Source organism: Salmo salar, chromosome ssa13 (genome assembly GCF_905237065.1).
Source record: "Salmo salar chromosome ssa13, Ssal_v3.1, whole genome shotgun sequence".
Classification (NCBI taxonomy): domain Eukaryota; kingdom Metazoa; phylum Chordata; class Actinopteri; order Salmoniformes; family Salmonidae; genus Salmo; species Salmo salar.
Genome location: NC_059454.1, coordinates 112,638,823 through 112,663,552, shown reverse-complemented (window position 1 = coordinate 112,663,552; position 24,730 = coordinate 112,638,823). Strand labels below are relative to the sequence as shown.

Sequence of the window (24,730 nt, the reverse complement as noted above, 5' to 3'; positions counted from 1 at the left end):
GAAAGGAGGGGAGGTAAAGGAAGGAAAGAGATCAAGAAACACAAGCTAGGATAGGAAAGGAAGAAAGGAAGCTAGGATACGAAACAGATGCATTTATAAAAGTGATACATTTAATTACATCTTGTTTTTATGAGGACTGAGGATGTCCTAATCTGGATTCTGTATCATAAATCTATCTGTAAATCGCAACTCACAGATATGTGAGGCCTCTCTCAATCAATGCAACTCACAGATACACTACCATTCAAAAGTTTGGAGTCACTCAGAAATGTCCTTGTTTTTGAAAGAAAAGCACATTTTTTGTCCATTAAAATAACATCAAATTGATCAGAAATACAGTGTAGACATTGTTAATGTTGTAAATGACTATTGTAGCTGGAAACGGCTGATTTTTAATGGAATATCTACATAGGTGTACAGAGGCCCATTATCAGCAACCATCACTCCTGTGTTCCAATGGCATGTTGTGTTAGCTAATCCAAGTTTATCATTTTAATAGGCTAATTGATCATTAGAAAACCCTTTTGCAATTATGTTAGCACATCTGAAACCTGTCTTGATTAACCTGTTATGGCTAGGGGGCAGTATTTTCACGGCCGGATAAAAAACGTACCCGATTTAATCTGATTATTACTCCTGCCCAGAAACTAGAATATGCATATAATTATTGGCTTTGGATAGAAAACACCCTAAAGTTTCTAAAACTGTTTGAATGGTGTCTGTGAGTATAACAGAACTCATATGGCAGGCAAAAACCTGAGAAGATTCCATACAGGAAGTGACCTGTCTGACAAGTTCTTGTTCATCTTGGCTCTTTTTATTGAAGACTGAGGATCTTTGCTGTAACGTGACACTTCCTACGGCTCCCATAGGCTCTCAGAACCCGGGAAAAAGCTGAATGATATCGAGGCAGCCTCTGGCTGAAACACATTTGCACTTTTGGCAAGTGGCCGATCAGAGGACAATGGGCTTAGGCTCGTGCACGAGTCGACCCCATGCTTTATTTTCTTTCGTCTTTTTATCTAAACGCAGATTCCCGGTCGGAATATTATCGCTTTTTTACGAGAAAAATTGCATAAAAATTGATTTTAAACAGCGATTGACATGCTTCGAAGTACGGTAATGGAATATTTAGATTTTTTTTGTCACGAAATGCGTCGTGCTCGTCACCCTTCTTTACCATTCGGATAGTGTCTTGAACGCACGAACAAAACGGCGCTATTTGGATATAACAATGGATTATTTGGGACCAAACTAACATTTGTTATTGAAGTAGAAGTCCTGGGAGTGCATTCTGACGAAGAACAGCAAAGGTAATAACATTTTTCTTATAGTAAATCTGACTTTGGTGAGTGCTAAACTTGCTGGGTGTCTAAATAGCTAGCCCTGTGATGCCGGGCTATCTACTGAGAATATTGCAAAATGTGCTTTCACCAAAAAGCTATTTTAAAATCGGACATAGCGAGTGCATAGAGGAGTTCTGTATCTATAATTCTTAAAATAATTGTTATGTTTTTTGTGAACGTTTATCGTGAGTAATTTAGTAAATTCACCGGAAGTTGGGGGTATGCTAGTTCTGAACGTCACATGCTAATGTAAAAAGCTGGTTTTTGATATAAATATGAACTTGATTGAACAAAACATGCATGTATTGTATAACATAATGTCCTAGGGGTGTCATCTGATGAAGATCATCAAAGGTTAGTGCTGCATTTAGCTGTGGTTTGGATTTATGTGACATTATATGCTAGCTTGAAAAATGGGTGTCTGATTATTTCTGGCTGGGTACTCTGCTGACATAATCTAATGTTTTGCTTTCGTTGTAAAGCCTTTTTGAAATCGGACAGTGTGATTAGATAAAGGAGAGTCTTGTCTTTAAAATGGTGTAAAATAGTAATATGTTTGAAAAATGGAAGTTTTTGTATTTTTGAGGAATTTGTAATTCGCGCCACGCCCATCATTGGCTATTGGAGCAGGTGTTCCGCTAGCGGAACGTCTAGATGTAAGAGGTTTTAAAGAAGCAATAAAACCGGCCTTTAGACTAGTTGAGTATCTGGAGCGTCAACATTTGTGGGTTCGATTACAGGCTCAAAATGGCCAGAAACAAAAAACTTTCTTCTGAAACTCATCAGTCTATTCTCTATTCTTCATTCTGAGAAATGAAGGCTATTCCATGTGAGAAATTGCCAAGAAACTGAAGATCTCGTACAATGCTGTGTACTACTCCCTTCACAGAACAGCGTAAACTGGCTCTAACCAGAATAGAAAGAGGAGTGGGAGGCCGCGGTGCACAACTGAGCAAGAGGACAAGTACATTAGAGTGTCTAGTTTGAGAAACAGACGCCTCACAAGTCCTCAACTGGCAGCTTCATTAAATAGTACCCGTAAAACACCAGTCTCAACGTCAACAGTGAAGAGGCGACTCCGGGATGCTGGCCTTCTAGGCAGAGTTCCTCTGTCCAGTGTCTGTGTTCTTTTGCCCATCTTAATCTTTTATTTTTATTGGCCAGTCTGAGATATGGCTTTTTATTTACAACTCTGCCTAGAAGGCCAGCATCCTGGAGTCGCCCACAATGTTCCCACCAGACTGTAAACACAACTTAATTAAACATTCTGAGAACCTTAAAAGAACAGACTAAATGTGTTCTGAGAAGGTTCTTGCAACATTAGGCAAATGTTTTATATTAACATTGTATAATCCGTTTTTTTGTGTTATGAGAAAATTTGCCTCAACCTAACGAATGTTCTGGGAACTATGACAGAACCAGTGTTGGTTTGCTGGGCTGCATGGAGATTTTTTTTAAAATTTTAGACATTATGAACTGTCTACATCCGGACCTTTATTAAACCCAGCACAGTGTTTGAATCGACTTTACTTTGTCACTACAGTTACTTGGTCTGAGGTGTTGTTAAACAGGTCTAGTCTTTGTAAATCCTACAGGTAGTACTGCCGAGCCTACTGAAGAAACATTCCCTGTCGACTACAACGACACGGACGCAGACCCCTCTACAGCCAACACCAAGTCAGAGAGTAAGTATGCCCCTGTCTGAGCCAGAACGTCCCATAGAGCAGGAGTCTCTCTCCTGTTTCTGTAGCAGTTAGCCCTGTCTGAGCCAGAATGTCCCATAGAGCTGGAGTCTCTCTCCTGTTTCTGTAGCAGTTAGCCCTGTCTGAGCCAGAACGTCCCATAGAGCAGGAGTCTCTCTCCTGTTTCTGTAGCAGTTAGCCCTGTCTGAGCCAGAACGTCCCATAGAGCTGGAGTCTCTCTCCTGTTTCTGTAGCAGTTAGCCCTGTCTGAGCCAGAACGTCCCATAGAGCAGGAGTCTCTCTCCTGTTTCTGTAGCAGTTAGCCCTGTCTGAGCCAGGGCAGCTTGATGTACAGTACACCCCCTGGACAGGACACTAGTCAGCCTGGTCTGAACCAGCGCAGCTTGATGTACAGTACACCCCCTGGACAGGACACTAGTCAGCCTGGTCTGAACCAGCGCAGCTTGATGTACAGTACACCCCCTGGACAGGACACTAGTCAGCCTGGTCTACACCAGGGCAGCTTGATGTACAGTACACCCCCTGGACAGGACACTAGTCAGCCTGGTCTACACCAGGGCAGCTTGATGTACAGTACACCCCCTGGACAGGACACTAGTCAGCCTGGTCTGAACCAGCGCAGCTTGATGTACAGTACACCCCCTGGACAGGACACTAGTCAGCCTGGTCTGAACCAGGGCAGCTTGATGTACAGTACACCCCCTGGACAGGACACTAGTCAGCCTGGTCTGCACCAGGGCAGCTTGATGTACAGTACACCCCCTGGACAGGACACTAGTCAGCCTGGTCTGAACCAGCACAGCTTGATGTACAGTACACCCCCTGGACAGGACACTAGTCAGCCTGGTCTGAACCAGCGCAGCTTGATGTACAGTACACCCCCTGGACAGGACACTAGTCAGCCTGGTCTGAACCAGCACAGCTTGATGTACAGTACACCCCCTGGACAGGACACTAGTCAGCCTGGTCTGAACCAGCACAGCTTGATGTACAGTACACCCCTGGACAGGACACTAGTCAGCCTGGTCTGAACCAGCACAGCTTGATGTACAGTACACCCCCTGGACAGGACACTAGTCAGCCTGGTCTGAACCAGCACAGCTTGATGTACAGCACACCCCCTGGACAGGACACTAGTCAGCCTGGTCTGAACCAGCACAGCTTGATGTACAGTACACCCCCTGGACAGGACACTAGTCAGCCTGGTCTACACCAGGGCAGCTTGATGTACAGTACACCCCCTGGACAGGACACTAGTCAGCCTGGTCTGCACCAGGGCAGCTTGATGTACAGTACACCCCCTGGACAGGACACTAGTCAGCCTGGTCTGAACCAGGGCAGCTTGATGTACGTCGTTGCTCCTCTTTCTACCTGCTGGATTCTCTTTCTGTTTTCCATGGCAAAGAGTGCTGAGTTGGCAGAGTAGGGAAGAATGAAAGAGGAGGGAGGGAGGGAGGGAGGGAGGGAGGGAGGGAGGGAGGGAGGGAGAGCGAAGGAGAGAGCGAGAGGAGAGCGAAGGAGAGAGAGAGGGAGAGAGAGAGGGAGAGCAAAGGAGAGAGCGAGAGGAGAGCAAAGGAGAGAGAAAGAGAGAGAGCAAAGGAGAGAGAGCAAAGGAAAGAGAGAGAGAGAGAGAGAGAGCTTTGATTAAATGTTTAGTATCAGATCTCTGCTGTCCTGCCAGTTTTTTTATCTGCTGTTGCCAGATGTCCTCCATCTTGTGGATATACAGTTGTTTTATGTTATTTCATCACACAAACATTGTACAGAACAATACACAACTATGAAAATAAAAGGTTCAACTTCCACAGTCCACATATGGGTGTCTCTCTCTATACATCAGTCTCTACATACAGTACCAGTCAAAAGTTTGGACACACCTACTCATTTTCTTTATTTTTACTATTTTCTACATTGCAGAATAACAGTGAAGACATCAAAACTATGAAATAACACATATGGAATCATGTAGTAACCAAAAAAGTATTAAACAAATAAAAATATATTTCACATTTGAGATTCTTCTAAGTAAACACCCTTTTGCCTTGATGACAGCTTTGGCGTTCTCTCAACCCGCTTCACCTGGAATGCTTTTCCAAAACCTTTGTATGAGTAGGTGTGTCCAAACGTTTGTCTGGTACTGTACTTCAGTCGTTATTTTTCAAGCACAGATCCAAACAGATCTAACTGTTCTGTAACTGTTCTACTACAGATCCAAACAGATCTAACTGTTCTGTAACTGTTCTACTACAGATCCTAACAGATCTAATTGTTCTACTACAGATCCAAACAGATCTAACTGTTCTGTAACTGTTCTACTACAGATCCTAACAGATCTAACTGTTCTACTACAGATCCTAACAGATCTAACTGTTCTGTAACTGTTCTACTACAGATCCTAACAGATCTAACTGTTCTACTACAGATCCTAACAGATCTAACTGTTCTGTAACTGTTCTACTACAGATCCTAACAGATCTAACTGTTCTGTAACTGTTCTACTACAGATCCTAACAGATCTAATTGTTCTGTAACTGTTCTACTACAGATCCTAACAGATCTAACTGTTCTGTAACTGTTCTACTACAGATCCTAACAGATCTAACTGTTCTGTAACTGTTCTACTACAGATCCTAACAGATCTAACTGTTCTGTAACTGTTCTACTACAGATCCTAACAGATCTAACTGTTCTGTAACTGTTCTACTACAGATCCTAACAGATCTAACTGTTCTGTAACTGTTCTACTACAGATCCTAACAGATCTAACTGTTCTGTAACTGTTCTACTACAGATCCTAACAGATCTAACTGTTCTGTAACTGTTCTACTACAGATCCTAACAGATCTAACTGTTCTGTAACTGTTCTAATAATCATTTGTAATGATAATACATTTAATTTGTAAAGCTTCACACCCAAGGCGCCTAAGAAAATAATATACAAATAATAATAATAAAAACAAATCCAAAAACACAGAACATTGTACGCCGTGTCGTCTGATCCAGTGGACAGGAGAACAGAATGTAATCTAGAACTGTTTTCTCTCTTCTGTCTCCTCTAGGCTCAGAGGAAGATGGTGGCAGTCTGTTGATTCTACTGGCCCTGTTTGCTGGCATCATCCTGGTCCTGGTGTCCTCTCTATCGGTCCTCATGTGGTGAGATAATATACCATTTATCTGGTCCTGGTGCCCTCTATCTCATATAGTAAGATCCTTATACCTGTTATCCTAGTCTAAATCAGACACACTGTAATACACAGTTTCTATAGCAAGTGAATTTAAACATTTATTCACATGTAAATATGAATCTTGTTTTGTTTTCAATATAGGGTGAGGCAACGGAGGCGGGACAATGTGACAAAACAGGAACTGACCTCAATGGTGAAGATGAAGTCCATGCCAATCTAAAGTGAGCAAGCCTTGACCTCTAACCTCTAACCCTTATCACTGACCTCTAACCCTTATCACTGACCTCTAACCTCTAACCCTTGTCACTGACCTCTAACACTTGTCACTGACCTCTAACCTCTAACCCTTGTCACTGACCTCTAACCCTTGTCACTGACCTCTAACCCTTATCACTGACCTCTAACCCTTGTCACTGACCTCTAACCTCTAACCCTTATCACTGACCTCTAACCCTTATCACTGACCTCTAACCCTTATCACTGACCTCTAACCCTTATCACTGACCTCTAATCCTTATCACTGACCTCTAACCCTTATCACTGACCTCTAACCCTTATCACTGACCTCTAACCTCTAACCCTTATCACTGACCTCTAATCCTTATCACTGACCTCTAACCCTTATCACTGAACTCTAACCTCTAATCCTTATCACTGACCTCTAACCCTTATCACTGACCTCTAACCCTTATCACTGACCTCTAACCCTTATCACTGACCTCTAACCTCTAACCCTTATCACTGACCTCTAACCCTTATCACTGACCTCTAATCCTTATCACTGACCTCTAATCCTTATCACTGACCTCTAACCTCTAACCCTTATCACTGACCTCTAACCTCTAACCCTTATCACTGACCTCTAACCCTTATCACTGACCTCTAACCCTTATCACTGACCTCTAATCCTTATCACTGACCTCTAACCCTTATCACTGACCTCTAACCCTTATCACTGACCTCTAACCCTTATCACTGACCTCTAACCTCTAACCCTTATCACTGACCTCTAACCCTTATCACTGACCTCTAACCTCTAACCCTTATCACTGCTAACCTCTAACCCTTATCACTGACCTCTAACCTCTAACCCTTATCACTGACCTCTAACCCTTATCCATGACCTCTAATCCTTATCACTGACCTCTAACCTCTAAAAAGAGTGCTCACAATTTCAACCAACCACTGCACATTTACCATGTAATATGGTTGAATCAAGCCATACCACTAGATCACCTGTAATCCACACACAGAGACGCGTACAAAGTTCTCCCTCGCCCTCCATTTGGCAAATCTGACCATAACTCTATCCTCCTGGTTCCTGCTTACAAGCAAAAACTCAAACAGGAAGTACCAGTGACATGTTCAATACGAAGCGGTCCAATGAAACAGATGCTAAGCTACAGGACTGTTTCGCAAGCACAGACAGGAATACGGGATTCATCTGATGTGCATTAATGACGTCGTCCCCACAGTGACTGTACGTACATATCCCAACCAGAAGCCATGGATTACAGGCAACGTCCTCACTGAGCTAAAGGCTAGAGCTGCCGCTTTCAAGGAGCGGGACACTAATCCGGACACTTATAATAAATACTGCTACGCCCTCCGACGAACCATCAAATGGGCAAAGCATCAATACAGGACTAAGATTGAATCCTACTACATCAGCTCTGATGCTCGTCGGATGTAGCAGGGCTTGCAAACTATTACAGACTACAAAGGGAAACCCAGCCACAAGCTGCCCAGTGATGTGAGCCTACCAGACGAGCTAAATGCCTTTTATGCTCGCTTCGAGGCAAAGAACATTGAACCATACATGAGAGCAACAGCTGTTCCGGACGACTGTGTGATCACGCTCACCGTAGCGGATGTGAGTAAGACCTTTAAACAGGTTAACATTCACAAGGCCGCAGGGCCAGACGGATTACCAGGACGTGTACCGCGAGCATGCGCTGACCAACTGACAAGTGTCTTCACTGACATTTTCAACCTCTCCCTAACCTAGTCTGTAATACCTACATATTTCAAGCAGACCACCATAGTCCCTGTGTCCAAGAACACCAAGGTAACCTGCCTAAATGCACTCACGTCTGTAGCCATGAAATGCTTTGAAAGGCTGGTAATGGCTCACATTAACACCATCATCCCAAACACCCTAGACCCACTCCAATTTCCATACCGCCCCAACAGATCCACAGATGACACAATCTCTATTGCACTCCACACTGCCCTTTCCCACCTGGACAAAAGGAACACCTATGTGAGAATGCTATTCATTGACTACAGCTCAGCGTTCAACACCATAATGCCCTCAAAGCTCATCACTAAGCTAAGGACCCTGGGACTAAACACCTCCCTCTGCAACTGGATCCTGGACTTCCTGACAGGCCGCCCCCAGGTGGTGATGGTAGGCAACAACACATCTGCCACACTGACCTTCAACACGGGGGCCCTTCAGGGGTGCGTGTTTAGTCCCCTCCAATCTCCCTGTTCATCCACAACTGTGTGGCCGCACACCGACTCCAACACCATCATTAAGTTTGCTGACGATGCGGCGGTTGTAGGCCTGATCACAGACGACAATGAGACTATAGGGAGGAGGTCAGAGACCTGGCAATGTCAGCAAGACAAAGGAGCTGATCGTGGACTATAGGAAACGGAGGGCAGAGCATGCCGCCATTCACATCGACGGGGCTGTAGTGGAGTTGAGAGCTTCATGTCCACATCACTAAGGATCTATCACGGTTCACACACACCAACACAGTCATGAAGAGGGCACAACAACACCTCTTCCTCCTCAGGAGCCTGAAAAGATTTGACGTGGGCCCTCAGATTCTCAAAAAGTTATACAGCTGCACCATTGAGAGCATCTTGACTGGCAACATCACTGATGCCAAGCTCCCTGCCATCCAGGTCCTCTATACTAGGCAGTGTCAAAGGAAGCCACTAAAAATTATCAAAGATTACAGCCCCCCAAATCATAGCAAGCGGTACTGATGCACCAAGTCTGGAACCAACAGGACCCTGAACAGCTTCTACCCCCCAAGCTATAAGACTGTTAAATAGTTAGTTGAATAGTTAACCAAATAACTACCCGGACTATCAATACCTCAATTACTTCGTACCCCTGCACATCGACTCGGTACTGGTACCCCGTGTATATAGATGAGGGAAAAGGAGAGTAGGTAAAATAGAAGAGAAGAAAAGAAAAGAATAAAGGAAAGAAAAGAAGAGAGAAGGGAAGAGGAGGAGCGAAGGGAAGAGGAGGAGAGGAGGGAAGAGGAGGAGAGAGGAGGAGAGAGAAGGGAAGAGGAGGAGGAGAGGAGGAGAGAGGAGGAGAGAGAAGAGAGGAGAGAAGGGGACAGGAGGAGCGAGAAGGGAAGAGAGGAGAGAGAAGGGAAGAGGAGGGAAGAGGAGGAGAGAGAAGGGAAGAGGAGGAGGAGAGGAGGAGAGAGAAGGGAAGAGGAGGAGGAGAGAAGGGAAGAGGAGGAGGAGAGGAGGAGAGAGAAGGGAAGAGGAGGAGAGAGAAGGGAAGAGGAGGAGGAGCGAAGGGAAGAGGAGGAGAGAGAAGGGAAGAGAGGAGAGAGAAGAGAGGAGAGAAGGGAAGAGGAGGGAAGAGGAGGAGAGAGAAGGGAAGAGGAGGAGAGAGAAGGGAAGAGGAGGAGGAGAGGAGGAGAGAGAAGGGAAGAGGAGGAGAGAGAAGGGAAGAGGAGGAGGAGCGAAGGGAAGAGGAGGAGGAGAGAAGGGAAGAGGAGGAGAGAGAAGGGAAGAGGAGGAGGAGAGAAGGGAACAGGAGGAGCGAAGGGAAGAGAGAAGAGGAGAGAAGAGAGGAGAGAGAAGGGAAGAGGAGGGAAGAGGAGGAGCGAGAAGGGAAGAGGAGGAGAGAGAAGGGAAGAGGAGGAGGAGAGAAGGGAAGAGGAGGGAAGAGGAGGGAAGAGGAGGAGCGAGAAGGGAAGAGGAGGGAAGAGGAGGAGGAGAGAAGGGAAGAGGAGGAGAGAGAAGGGAAGAGGAGGAGGAGAGAAGGGAAGAGGAGGAGGAGAGGAGGGAAGAGGAGGAGAGAGAAGGGAGGGGGAGGAGAGAGAAGGGAAGAGAGGAGAGAGAAGAGAGGAGAGGAGGGAAGAGGAGGAGAGAGAAGGGAAGAGAGGAGAGAGAAGGGAAGAGAGGAGAGAGGAGAGAGAATGGAAGAGGAGGAGAGAGAAGGGAAGAGAGGAGAGAGAAGAGAGAAGGGAAGAGAGGAGAGGAGGGAAGAGGAGGAGAGAGAAGGGAAGAGAGGAACAACACATAAATCCCATGTAATAATGCCTTTCTCTGACAGACAGGCCCTGCATAATGACAGAGGTCGAGTGATGAATATAGAGAAGACAGACAGACAGACAGACATAAATTATAGTTAGGGTTATAGTAAAAAACAGTTCCCCTTTCGTTATTGTTACTCATTGGGTATTTATTATTACTTGTTTAACTTTTCTATTATTTCTCTATTTTATGTCTCTCTGTGTTGTTAAGTAAACATTTCACTGTCAGTCTATACCTGTTTTTTACCAAGCATGTGACAAATAAGATGTGATTTGACTGACTAACCCCAACTCTCATCCATCCACAGTACTTCTGAACCCTTTTGTGATCTCTATGAGTTGGTGTGAAGATGGCTTTTGTAGCCTCGTATTGTAGCCTCGTATTGTAGCCTCGTATTGTAGTCTTGTATAGTAAGTAGCCTTGTATAGTAGCTTCGTATTGTAGCCTCGTATTGTAGCCTCGTATTGTAGTCTTGTATAGTAAGTAGCCTTGTATAGTAGCTTCGTATTGTAGCCTCGTATTGTAGCCTCGTATTGTAGTCTTGTATAGTAAGTAGCCTTGTATAGTAGCTTCGTATTGTAGCCCCATACTGTAGCCTTGTATTGTAGCCTTGTATTGTAACCTCGTATAGTAGCCTCATATTGTAGCCTCATATTGTAGCCTCGTATTGTAGCCTCGTATTGTAGCCTCGTATTGTAGCCTTGTTTTGTAGCCTCGTTTTGCATCCTTGTTTTGTAGCCTCGTTTTGCAGTCTCGTTTTGTAGCCTCGTATTGTAGCCTCGTATTGTAGCCTCGTATTGTAGCCTTGTTTTGCATCCTCGTTTTGCAGCCTCGTTTTGTAGCCTCGTTTTGCAGCTTCGTATTGTAGCCTCGTATTGTAGCCTCGTTTTGTAGCCTCCTATTGTAGCCTTGTATGAAAAAGAACAGTACCTTGCCTTAAATGGTGTAAACATATATACATCAGCAGGGTCTGTCTGTCTGTCTGTCTGTCTGTCTGTCTGTCTGTCTGTCTGTCTGTCTGTCTGCCAGCTTCCTTCCCCCTTCTCTCCTTTCTTCTCTCCTATCCTCATCCCTTCTCTTCTCCTGTCTAACCTCCTCTCCTCCTCCCTCCTCTTCTCAGCCTAGGTTGGCCCCTCCTCTCAGCCCTTATAGGGCCCCTTGTCTCCACCAGGCCACACCCCCAACAGATGGGTGCAGCATCCACAAAACACTACCCACAATCCACCATGCTTACCCGCAAGCCATCTGGAGCGTGTGCCGGGCCTGATCGCCGCCTGCCAACGAACCGACATGTTGAAACGAATGACTGACTCCTCCCACTGGAGTTTAACATCATCTGATTGGCTACGAGGTTCAACACTATGTACTGTACAGTATGTGGCACCAACTAACAACATACCTGGTCGCCTCCCCTGAGCTTCACTGGCCGAACAAGGTGTAGGTTCTGGCCTCTACCTTTCACATAGTATTCCTTTCTGTGTACCTGGTAATCTTATGGTCCTTCATTCATTTCAAATGTAAGAAGCATCACAGGGCATTATTGTATAGACCGATTGGCATTATAAAGTGTTGTAGACTGTTTATGATAGTGGGTATAGATAGATTGGCATTCTGCAGAATAGAAACTGCAATTCAGAGGAGAAGGAACGCCCTGTAAACACGGCTGCTGCTATTTGGTCATTGGATGAAAAAGAGGGAACAGAGTTCGGCCATATCCATGCTGGCCAATCACTAGCAGTGTCTGGATGTTGTCATAACTTCCTGTATATCTGCATAGCTGCGTTAAAGGAGTCAATGGAACACAGATGTTTTATTGACCAGGCTGGAACATATTCAACAATCTGATCTAACAAAACAGATTTTCGTGAAATCTGTCATGATGTATGTATTGTAACAAGCCAACAATGTGGTTACTTACAGAATCCACCAGACCAGACTAGACTAGACTAGACTAGAATAGACTAGACTCCACCAGACCAGACCTGACTAGACTCCACCTGACTAGACTAGACTCCACCAGACTAGACTCCACCAGACCAGACTAGACTAGACTCCACCAGACTAGACTAGACTCCACCAGACTAGACTAGACTCCACCAGACTAGACTAGACTAGACTCCACCAGACTAGACTAGACTCCACCAGACTAGACTCCACCAGACCAGACTAGACTAGACTCCACCAGACTAGACTAGACTCCACCAGACTAGACTAGACTCCACCAGACTAGACTAGACTCCACTAGACTAGACTCCCCCAGACTAGACTAGACTCCACCAGACTAGACCAGACTAGACTCCACCAGACCAGACCAGACTAGACTCCACCAGACCAGACTAGACTAGACTCCACCAGACTAGACTAGACTAGACTCCACCAGACTAGACTAGACTCCACCAGACTAGACTAGAGTCCACCAGACCAGACTAGACTAGACTCCACCAGACTAGACTCCACCAGACTAGACTAGACTCCACCAGACTAGACCAGACTAGACTCCACCAGACCAGACCAGACTAGACTCCACCAGACCAGACTAGACTAGACTCCACCAGACTAGACTAGACTAGACTCCACCAGACTAGACTAGACTCCACCAGACTAGACTAGAGTCCACCAGACCAGACCAGACTAGACTCCACCAGACTAGACTCCACCAGACTAGACTCCACCAGACTAGACTAGACTCCACCAGACTAGACTAGAGTCCACCAGACCAGACCAGACTAGACTCCACCAGACTAGACTAGACTCCACCAGACTAGACCAGACTAGACTCCACCAGACCAGACTAGACTAGACTCCACCAGACCAGACTAGACTAGACTCCACCAGACTAGACTAGACTAGACTCCACTAGACTAGACTCCACCAGACTAGACTAGACTCCACTAGACTAGACTCCACCAGAATAGACTAGACTCCACCAGACTAGACTAGACTCCACCAGACTAGAGTAGACTCCACTAGACTAGACCGGACTAGACCAGACTAGACTCCACCAGACTAGACTCCACTAGACTAGACCAGACTAGACTAGACCAGACCAGACTAGACTAGACTAGACTAGACCAGACTAGACTAGACTCCACTAGAGACTAGACCGGACTAGACTAGACCAGACTAGACTAGACCAGACCAGACCAGACTAGACTAGACTCCACTAGACCGGACTAGACTAGACCAGACTACCACTATCTGTCTGTGTGCCTTTCTCCCATGGTCTGGAGGTGTAGAGGATCTACAGAGTCCCAGCGCTATAAACTACAGAGTCCCAGCGCTATAAACCTTTACAGTTACATGCCCCCCCCCCCCATGGCCAAGACATCTACAGAGTCCCAGCGCTATAAACCTTTACAGTTACATGCCCCCCCCCATGGCCAAGACATCTACAGAGTCCCAGCGCTATAAACCTTTACAGTTACATGCCCCCCCCCATGGCCAAGACATCTACAGAGTCCCAGCGCTATAAACCTTTACAGTTACATGCCCCCCCCATGGCCAAGACATCTACAGAGTCCCAGCGCTATAAACCTTTACAGTTACATGCCCCCCCATGGCCAAGACATCTACAGAGTCCCAGCGCTATAAACCTTTACAGTTACATGCCCCCCCCATGGCCAAGACATCTACAGAGTCCCAGCGCTATAAACCTTTACAGTTACATGCCCCCCCCCCATGGCCAAGACATCTACAGAGTCCCAGCGCTATAAACCTTTACAGTTACATGAACCCCCCCATGGCCAAGACATCTACAGAGTCCCAGCGCTATAATCTACAGAGTCCCAGCGCTATAAACCTTTACAGTTACATGCCCCCCCATGGCCAAGACATCTACAGAGTCCCAGCGCTATAAACCTTTACAGTTACATGCCCCCCCCCCCATGGCCAAGACATCTACAGAGTCCCAGCGCTATAAACCTTTACAGTTACATGAACCCCCCCCACCCCCCCCCCATGGCCAAGACATCTACAGAGTCCCAGCGCTATAATCTACAGAGTCCCAGCGCTATAAACCTTTACAGTTACATGACTGACCGTCCCCCCCCATGGCCAAGACAGACTAATAATAATGCTATCTTCATCATCATCACCCGTTATGAGAGGTATTAAACACTTCAGATAGAACAGGCAGGACATCAGTTCTCGTCCGTCCCATGTCCCAGCACTGCTCTGCTCTAAATGACAGTGATGTTATGTGTTGGTTCTCTACATCGCTGTGTAGTCATGGGAAACACAAGGTGCCTTTCCGAGATGATTTCACAACTGTAATGTTCTCTCAAGCTATTACCTATGCATGGATCGAAGCTTGGTGTATGTTATACTCTATATTAACCAACAGAATGAAATTGTTCCTATATATTATGTCATTTTTTGTATTTTTTTTTATCTTTAACTAAAACTGTTATCTATGTACCATTCCCCAGTCAATGATATGAAGCTAAAATACAGGATGTATATATTTCCCAGTCTGTATTATGTTCGTCCCAAGTGGCATCCTGTTCCCGTAGTGCTCTAGTTTTGACTAGGTCCATGGAGCTCTGGTCAACAGTAGTGTACACTAATAGAGATTAGGGTGCCAGTTTTGACTAGGTCCATGGAGCTCTGGTCAACAGTAGTGTACACTAATAGAGATTAGGGTGCCATGTGGGAAACATATCCTTTTCAACACACAATCATGTTGTCGTCATGATTCATAGTAATTCATCATATTTTATGTGCTCATGTTTTCTGTGATAATGATCGACGGAAAGTGATTGTCTCATTGATAATCAAAGTGAATTTATGCAATGTATGATTTTTAAAATTCAAACCCTGATTTAATAATAATAATATTTCAAATCCAGTCGAATTGAACTTCAGACTTAAAGATGTGTTTGTGATAGATGTTTGTCCTACCTCTAACAATACATTGTGTTATCTGTGCCAAAGCCTTGCTACGCGTATAGAAAATGGCAACTTTTACATGAGTCATGAATCACCCCCAATAGATGTCCTTTAGAGGTAGTCCACCGTTTCCATAACATACTGAATCCTACAGCTGTCACCCTTCCGTTTCCATAACATACTGAATCCTACAGCTGTCACCATTCAGAACATACTGAATCCTACAGCTGTCACCATTCAGAACATACTGAATCCTACAGCTGTCACCATTCAGAACATACTGAATCCTACAGCTGTCACCATTCAGAACATACTGAATCCTACAGCTGGCACCATTCCGTTTCCATAACATACTGAATCCTACAGCTGTCACCATTCATAACATACTGAATCCTACAGCTGTCACCATTCAGAACATACTGAATCCTACAGCTGTCACCATTCAGAACATACTGAATCCTACAGCTGTCACCCTTCCGTTTCCATAACATACTGAATCCTACAGCTGTCACCATTCAGAACATACTGAATCCTACAGCTGTCACCATTCAGAACATACTGAATCCTACAGCTGTCACCATTCAGAACATACTGAATCCTACAGCTGTCACCATTCCGTTTCCATAACATACTGAATCCTACAGCTGTCACCCTTCCGTTTCCATAACATACTGAATCCTACAGCTGTCACCATTCAGTTTCCATAACATACTGAATCCTACAGCTGTCACCATTCAGAACATACTGAATCCTACAGCTGTCACCATTCAGAACATACTGAATCCTACAGCTGTCACCATTCAGAACATACTGAATCCTACAGCTGTCACCATTCAGAACATACTGAATCCTACAGCTGTCACCATTCAGAACATACTGAATCCTACAGCTGGCACCATTCAGTTTCCATAACATACTGAATCCTACAGTTGTCACCATTCAGTTTCCATAACATACTGAATCCTACAGCTGTCACCATTCAGAACATACTGAATCCTACAGCTGCCACACTTCAAGTACAGTCAGTACAAATTATACACAAGATATCCCATCAGACTGTAGTAGTATTGAGACTCTTTGATTTGTCTGACAGTCACCTGAGATGTTCTTTTACACTGAGATGCTCAGTGAAGACATTCAATAGACACTGACGACAGCCATATCGTCTCCTCCACCAGAGCAGTATTGATCACATCTCTCTGCGTGGCTGTCTGATTAAATGTTCTCTCTCTCCGACCGTCACACACTGAGATGTGATGGTCGGACACGTGATTGACAGTGGTGTTTTTACCTGACAGTACTGTAGGGACCAGGTTGAAGAGAGTTATGGTTGTTGTGATGGTTAGAGTTGTTGTGATGGTTAGAGATAGGGTTAGGGTTGTTGTGATGGTTAGAGATAGGGTTAGGGTTGTTGTGATGGTTAGAGATAGGGTTAGGGTTGTTGTGATGGTTAGAGATAGGGTTAGGGTTGTTGTGATGGTTAGAGATAGGGTTAGGGTTGTTGTGATGGTTAGAGATAGGGTTAGGGTTGTTGTGATGGTTAGAGATAGGGTTAGGGTTGTTGTGATGGTTAGAGATAGGGTTAGGGTTGTTGTGATGGTTAGAGATAGGGTTAGGGTTGTTGTGATGGTTAGAGATAGGGTTAGGGTTGTTGTGATGGTTAGAGATAGGGTTAGGCTTGTTGTGATGGTTAGAGATAGGGTTAGGGTTGTTGTGATGGTTAGAGATAGGGTTAGGGTTGTTGTGATGGTTAGAGATAGGGTTAGGGTTGTTGTGATGGTTAGAGATAGGGTTAAGGTTGTTGTGATGGTTAGAGATAGGGTTAGGGTTGTTGTGATGGTTAGAGATAGGGTTAGGGTTGTTGTGATGGTTAGAGATAGGGTTAGGGTTGTTGTGATGGTTAGAGATAGGGTTAGGGTTGTTGTGATGGTTAGAGATAGGGTTAAGGTTGTTGTGATGGTTAGAGATAGGGTTAAGGTTGTTGTGATGTGGGGTAGTCTACTGGTGTTGTCCACATGGTCCTGTGGGTGGGGTGGTGTACAGTCTGGTTGGATAATGTCATTATCTATAAAAGGTAAAAGAAGTCGATCGTTTGTTTGAAGAGAAGCTTCAAGTCTGTTTCAACACAATGCTCTTAACATCTTACCAGAAATAGGCTGACAGATTCTTCTGTAGCTGTGGTATCATCACTGCCTCATCTTCAAAAGGAGGGAGACTTTAGACATGATTTTCAGTTTTGGCTCGAGGGCCACATCGGGATTTTGAAATTCAACGGAGGGATGCATTTTTTGGGGGACCAATTGTTTGTTATAATCAATTTGCGGGGGCCTCCCGAGTGGCGCAGCGGTCTAAGGTACTGCATCGCAGTGCTAGAAGCGTCATTACAGACCCGGGTTCGATCCCGGGCCGTGTCATAGTTGGCCGTGACTAAAACACCCATGAGGCGGCGCATAATTGGCCCATTGTCGTCCGGGTTAGGAGAGGGTTTGGCAGGCCAAGATTTCCTTGTCCCATCGCGCTCTAGTGACTCCTGTGGCAGGCCGGGCGCATGCACGCTGACACGGTCGCCAGGTGTACGGTGTTTCCTCCGACACATTGGTGCAGCTGGTTTCCGGGTTAAGCGGGCATTGTGTCAAGAAGCAGTGCGGCTTGGCTGGGTTGTGTTTCGGAGGATGCTGGGTCGTGTTTCGACCTTCGCCTCTCCCGAGTCCTTAAGGGAGTTGCAGCGATGGGACAAGAAAGGGCTAAATTATTTTTCTTTTTGTCTCGTGGGCCAGATTGAACTGCCCCGCGGGCCGTACTTTGCCCCCCTCCCCCCTTGCTCTAAGGTATATGCAGGACTTGGGCAGGAGCTCACAGGAGCCGAGTACAGGCACCTGAAATGTTCAACTGCTTGAACTCCTGTTCCTGTTATTGAATATTATCTCAAAAGTATTGTGGAACTCCTGCACCTAAATATAAGCAGTACTGGCAACCAAAATGAGTACCGACACCTATTTCAATCCATCTCAAGCACTGGGTATATGTTAAAGCAATCGTCTTAGTCGTGAGAACAGGACAACTTATCACGGGACACTGTCTCAACACAACATGCTTGTTTGTTTGAAGCCCTTCTAGTATTGGTAAAGACAAACCATTTATTGGGAAAAAAATGGTATCAAATCAAAGTGTATTTGTCACGTGCCATGTACAACAGATGTAGACGTTACTGTGAAATGCTTACTGACGAGCCCTTTTCCAAAACAACGCAGAATTACAATGTAATAATTGAATGGTAAAGAAAATGCAATCGAATTCTGCATCGTTCTATTGTCTGTTTCTAGTATCAACGTTCCAACAAAGTCCATGTCAGGGCAATATAATAATACACATACCCTGGCCTGGCTCTTGATATACCCTGGCCTGGCTCTTGATATACCCTGGCCTGGCTCTTGATATACCCTGGCCTGGCTCTTGATATACCCTGGCCTGGCTCTTGATATACCCTGGCCTGGCTCTTGATATACCCTGGCCTGGCTCTTGATATACCCTGGCCTGGCTCTTGATATACCCTGGCCTGTGTGCCAGGCTCTTGACAACTTCTTATGGAATTGCCTTTTGGCTTGAAAATAACATTGGAGTTGGCACCCAGGCTATATACAGTGCCTTCGGAAAATCTTCAGACCCCTCGACTTTTTCAACATTTTGTTACGTTACAACCTTATTCTAAAATGTATCAAATGAAAATGTACATACAGTACCAGTCAAAAGTTTGGACTCATTCAAGGGTTTTTCTTTATTTTGACTATTTTCTACATTGTAGAATAATAGTGAAGACATCAACACTATGAAATAACACATATGGAATCACGTAGTAACTAAAAAAGTGTTTAAACAAATGAAAATATATTTTATATTTCAGATTCTTCAAAGTAGCCATCCTTTGCCTTGATGACAGTTTTGCACACTCTTGTCATTCTCTCAACCAGCTTCATGAGGTAGTCACCTGGAATGCATTTCAATTAACAGGTGTGCCTTGTTGAAAGTTAATTTGTGGAATTTTTTTCCTTAATGCGTTTGAGCCAATCAGTTGTGTCGTGACAAGGTAGGGGTGGTGTACAGAAGAAGCCTGTTTGGTAAAAGACCAAGTCCATATTATGGCAAGAACAGCTCAAATAAGAGAAGTGACAGTCCATCATTACTTTAAGACATAAAGGTCAGTCAATACGAAAAATGTCAAGAACTTTGAAAGTTTCTTCAAGTGCAGTCGCAAAAAAACATCAAGCTCTATGATGAAACTGACTCTCATGAGGACCGCCACAGGAAAGGAAGACCCAGAGTTACCTCTGCAGCAAAGGATAAATTCATTGGAGTGTTATTTCAGTGTTGATGTCTTCACTATTTCAGTTTTGATGTCTCTTCACTATTATTCTACAATGTAGAAAATAGTCAAATGAAAAGAAAAACCCTTGAATGAGTAGGTTTTCTAAAACTTTTGACCGGTACTGTATATGTCTTGGACCAGGCTATATATGTTTGTCTGTATCTTTTCTGTTAACAATGTATTAGTGTATCGTATTTTCTTTATTTCTTGATGCGCATAACTGTTGGCTGAGCAGCAGTCCTCGACTTGGGCTGGAGCTGAGTACCAGCACCTCAAATGTTCTACGGCTTCAGCTCCCGTTCCTCTTATAGAATATCAACTCAAATGTATTGTGGAGCTCCTGCACCTGAATATAAACAGTAACGACACCTATTTCAGTCCATGTCGAGTACTGCTGAGCAGTGTGGAAGGGAGGGGCTAACGCTGGTGGTTTTATATAGAGAAAAATAGCTCTGGTCCAGGGTGTGGTTTGGTAATGTTCTCAGCGTCGCCCTGGACCAGAGTTAAAGATATGAACGTCAGCACGTCCATTATAGATGTACATAGTGTATTTCTCTGCTTTGGTTTACGACAATATAAGCTGTTTTTCTTACTTTATACGTTTGTACTTCTGTGAAATAAAGATTATTATTTTATCACATGCTTGCTCTTTACTATTCTATAGATTACTACTAGAAGGTTGGAAAATTATGGGAACTTTCCCAAAACTTCCCAGGGGTTTCCAGAAACGCTGGTTGGAGGAGTCCTTGATTTCCTGTTTATGCCCCCATTTATAACTACATTACCATAGATAACATCAATTAAGGACTTATAACTACATTACCATAGATAACATCAATTAAGGACTTATAACTACATTACCATAGATAACATCAATTAAGGACTTATAACTACATTACCATAGATAACATCAATTAAGGACTTATAACTACATTACCATAGATAACATCAATTAAGGACTCCCGAGTGGTGCAGTGGTCTAAGGCACTGCATCTCAGTACAAGAGGTGTCACTACAGACCCTGGTTTGAATCCAGGCTGCATCACATCTGGCCGTGATTGGGAGTCCCATAAGGCGGCGCACAATTGGCCCCAGCGTCATCCGTGTTTGGCCGGGGGAGGCCGTCATTGTAAATAAGAATTTGTTCTTAACTGACTTGCCTAGTTAAATAAAAAAAAAAGCATATTTATAACCACATTATCATAGATAACATCAATTAAGAACAATTATAACCACATTACCATAGATAACATGAATGAAGCATATTTGGTATAGATTTGAACAATAGACTTGTTTATATTGCTCCTAGTGGTCCTTCCATCCTGTGGTCAGCCTTAACCAACCCTCCTGATCCCCTAAATGACAAAAGGACATTTCTCAACCCAGGAAGTTATGTCACTTCAACTGGGTACAATGTGTTGTCGTTGAGACAAATTAATTATGTTATTTTAGTAATCCCATAACAACACGACCCTGCTCTCCTCAACATAGCTGTGTTGGGGTTATTCCACTTGGCCCCTAAAACTGACTGTCCTGTCAAAGTCCCATAACCCTCCTCTCCCTGACAGAGTCCCATAACCCTCCTCTCCCTGACAGTCCCATAACCCTCCTCTCCCTGACAGAGTCCCATAACCCTCCTCTCCCTGACAGTCCCATAACCCCTCCTCTCCCTGACAGTCCCATAACCCTCCTCTCCCTGACAGTCCCATAACCCTCCTCTCCCTGACAGAGTCCCATAACCCTCCTCTCCCTGACAGTCCCATAACCCCTCCTCTCCCTGACAGTCCCATAACCCTCCTCTCCCTGACAGAGTCCCATAACCCTCCTCTCCCTGACAGTCCCATAACCCTCCTCTCCCTGACAGTCCCATACCCCTCCTCTCCCTGACAGTCCCATAACCCTCCTCTCCCTGACAGAGTCCCATAACGCTCATCTCCCTGACAGAGTCCCATAACCCTCCTCTCCCTGACAGTCCCATAACCCTCCTCTCCCTGACAGTCCCATAACCCTCCTCTCCCTGACAGAGTCCCATAACCATCCTCTCCCTGACAGAGTCCCATAACCCTCCTCTCCCTGACAGTCCCATAACCCTCCTCTCCCTGACAGTCCCATAACCCTCCTCTCCCTGACAGAGTCCCATAACCCTCCTCTCCCTGACAGAGTCCCATAACCCTCCTCTCCCTGACAGATCCCATAACCCTCCTCTCCCTGACAGTCCCATAACCCTCCTCTCCCTGACAGTCCCATAACCCTCCTCTCCCTGACAGTCCCATAACCCTCCTCTCCCTGACAGTCCCATAACCCTCCTCTCCCTGACAGTCCCATAACCCTCCTCTCCCTGACAGTCCCATAACCCTCCTCTCCCTGACAGAGTCCCATAACCCTCCTCTCCCTGACAGAGTCCCATAACCCTCCTCTCCCTGACAGTCCCATAACCCTCCTCTCCCTGACAGTCCCATAACCCTCCTCTCCCTGACAGTCCCATAACCCTCCTCTCCCTGACAGAACATGACCAATCAATATGAATGTGTCTGATTAATATATTTTCTTCAGGAAAGGCAGGAATTCTGTCTACCGGTGACAGAATGTTGATTTAAATCTTGAATAGGTATTTTTACAAATAGACGTTATGAACCTTTAGTCTTCAGTCTGTCTCATCTGAAATGGCTCTCCATTGACCAGGGTTGGGTAGGAACAGAATCCTATTACTGCCACAAACAGCTTCTTCTGAGATGGCCTTCTCTATTTAACTGCAGTCACTGACCCTCCTTAAGGCTAAGTGCCCTGCTTACAGGAAACAGGAAATGCTGCCCCGCTCGGACAGGAAGGTGCTTGCAACGATTCTCTGCTTACAACTTTTTGGCAACAGTTTGGGGAAGGCCCTTTCCTGTTTCAGCATGTCAATGTCACCGTGCACAAAACGAGGTCTATACAGAAATGGTTTGTCGAGATTGGTGTGGAAGAACTTGAATGAACTGCACATAGCCCTGACCTCGACACCATCGAACACCTTTGGGATAAATTCTAACGCCGACTGTGAGCTATAACCCTCTTCTCCCTAACAAAGTCCCATACTCCTCCTCTCCCTGACAGTCCCATAACCCTCCTCTCCCTGACAGAGTCCCATAACCCTCCTCTCCCTGACAGAGTCCCATAACCCTCCTCTCCCTGACAGTCCCATAACCCTCCTCTCCCTGACAGTCCCATAACCCTCCTCTCCCTGACAGTCCCATAACCCTCCTCTCCCTGACAGTCCCATAACCCTCCTCTCCCTGACAGTCCCATAACCCTCCTCTCCCTGACAGTCCCATAACCCTCCTCTCCCTAACAGTCCCATAACCCTCCTCTCCCTGACAGTCCCAAAACCCTCCTCTCCCTGACAGTCCCATAACCCTCCTCTCCCTGACAGAGTCCCATAACCCTCCTCTCCCTGACAGTCCCATAACCCTCCTCTCCCTGACAGAATCCCATAACCCTCCTCTCCCTGACAGTCCCATAACTCTCCTCTCCCTGACAGTCCCATAACCCTCCTCTCCCTGACAGTCCCATAACCCTCCTCTCCCTAACAGAGTCCCATAACCCTCCTCTCCCTGACAGTCCCATAACCCTCCTCTCCCTGACAGTCCCATAACCCTCCTCTCCCTGACATTCCCATAACCCTCCTCTCCCTGACAGTCCCATAACCCTCCTCTCCCTGACAGTCCCATAACCCTCCTCTCCCTGACAGTCCCATAACCCTCCTCTCCCTGACAGTCCCATAACCCTCCTCTCCCTGACAGTCCCATAACCCTCCTCTCCCTGACAGTCCCATAACCCTCCTCTCCCTGACAGAGTCCCATAACCCTCCTCTCCCTGACAGTCCCATAACCCTCCTCTCCCTGACAGAGTCCCATAACCCTCCTCTCCCTGACAGTCCCATAACCCTCCTCTCCCTGACAGAGTCCCATAACCCTCCTCTCCCTGACAACCTCCTCTCCCTGACGAGTCCCATAACCCTCCTCTCCCTGACAGTCCCATAACCCTCCTCTCCCTGACAGTCCCATAACCCTCCTCTCCCTGACAGAGTCCCATAACCCTCCTCTCCCTGACAGAATCCCATAACACTTCCCTCTGTGTGAGGTTGTTCCACTTTGCCTCTGGCTGTCTTGGCACCAGTCCCTGTCCTGGACAAAGGACACTGTCCTTCCTGTCCGAGCCGGGCAGCATTTCCTGTTTCCTGTAAGCAGGGCACTTAGCCTTAAGGAGGGTCAGTGACTGCAGTTAAATAGAGAAGGCCATCTCAGAAGAAGCTGTTTGTGGCAGTAATAGGATTCTGTTCCTACCCAACCCTGGTCAATGGAGAGCCATTTCAGATGAGACAGACTGAAGACTAAAGGTTCATAACGTCTATTTGTAAAAATACCTATTCAAGATTTAAATCAACATTCTGTCACCGGTAGACAGAATTCCTGCCTTTCCTGAAGAAAATATTTGTTTTTAAATCAGATGCATTCATATTGATTGGTCATGGTCTGTTATAACGATAACTGATTGGTCATGGTCTGTTATAACGATAACTGATTGGTCATGGTCTGTTATAACGATAACTGATTGGTCATGGTCTGTTATAACGATAACTGATTGGTCATGGTCTGTTATAACGATAACTGATTGGTCTGTTATAACGATAACTGATTGGTCATGGTCTGTTATAACGATAACTGATTGGTCATGGTCTGTTATAACGATAACTGATTGGTCATGGTCTGTTATAACGATAACTGATTGGTCTGTTATAACGATAACTGATTGGTCATGGTCTGTTATAACGATAACTGATTGGTCTGTTATAACGATAACTGATTGGTCATGGTCTGTTATAATGATAACTGATTGGTCATGGTCTGTTATAACGATAACTGATTGGTCATGGTCTGTTATAACGATAACTGATTGGTCTGTTATAAC

The 24,730-nt window shown here is 45.3% G+C and overlaps 1 protein-coding gene and 1 long non-coding RNA gene across 2 annotated transcripts in view; both read left to right on the top strand.

Moving 5' to 3' along the window:
* Positions 1-12,593, top strand: part of il11ra (interleukin 11 receptor subunit alpha) — a 97,330-nt gene extending 84,737 nt beyond the window's left edge. Inside the window, exons 9-12 of the mRNA XM_014139063.2 lie at positions 2,942-3,031; positions 6,109-6,202; positions 6,376-6,455; positions 11,654-12,593. Coding sequence (XP_013994538.1) covers positions 2,942-3,031; positions 6,109-6,202; positions 6,376-6,454 — 263 coding nt within the window. The 3' untranslated portion in view covers position 6,455; positions 11,654-12,593. The remainder of the gene's footprint in view (positions 1-2,941; positions 3,032-6,108; positions 6,203-6,375; positions 6,456-11,653) is intronic.
* A 3,210-nt stretch (positions 12,594-15,803) lies between these two features.
* Positions 15,804-20,421, top strand: LOC123726123 (uncharacterized). The gene is made up of 2 exons (XR_006758450.1): positions 15,804-17,367; positions 17,398-20,421. It is a non-coding gene; the product is annotated as an uncharacterized lncRNA (long non-coding RNA).
* The last annotated feature ends 4,309 nt before the right edge of the window (positions 20,422-24,730 follow it).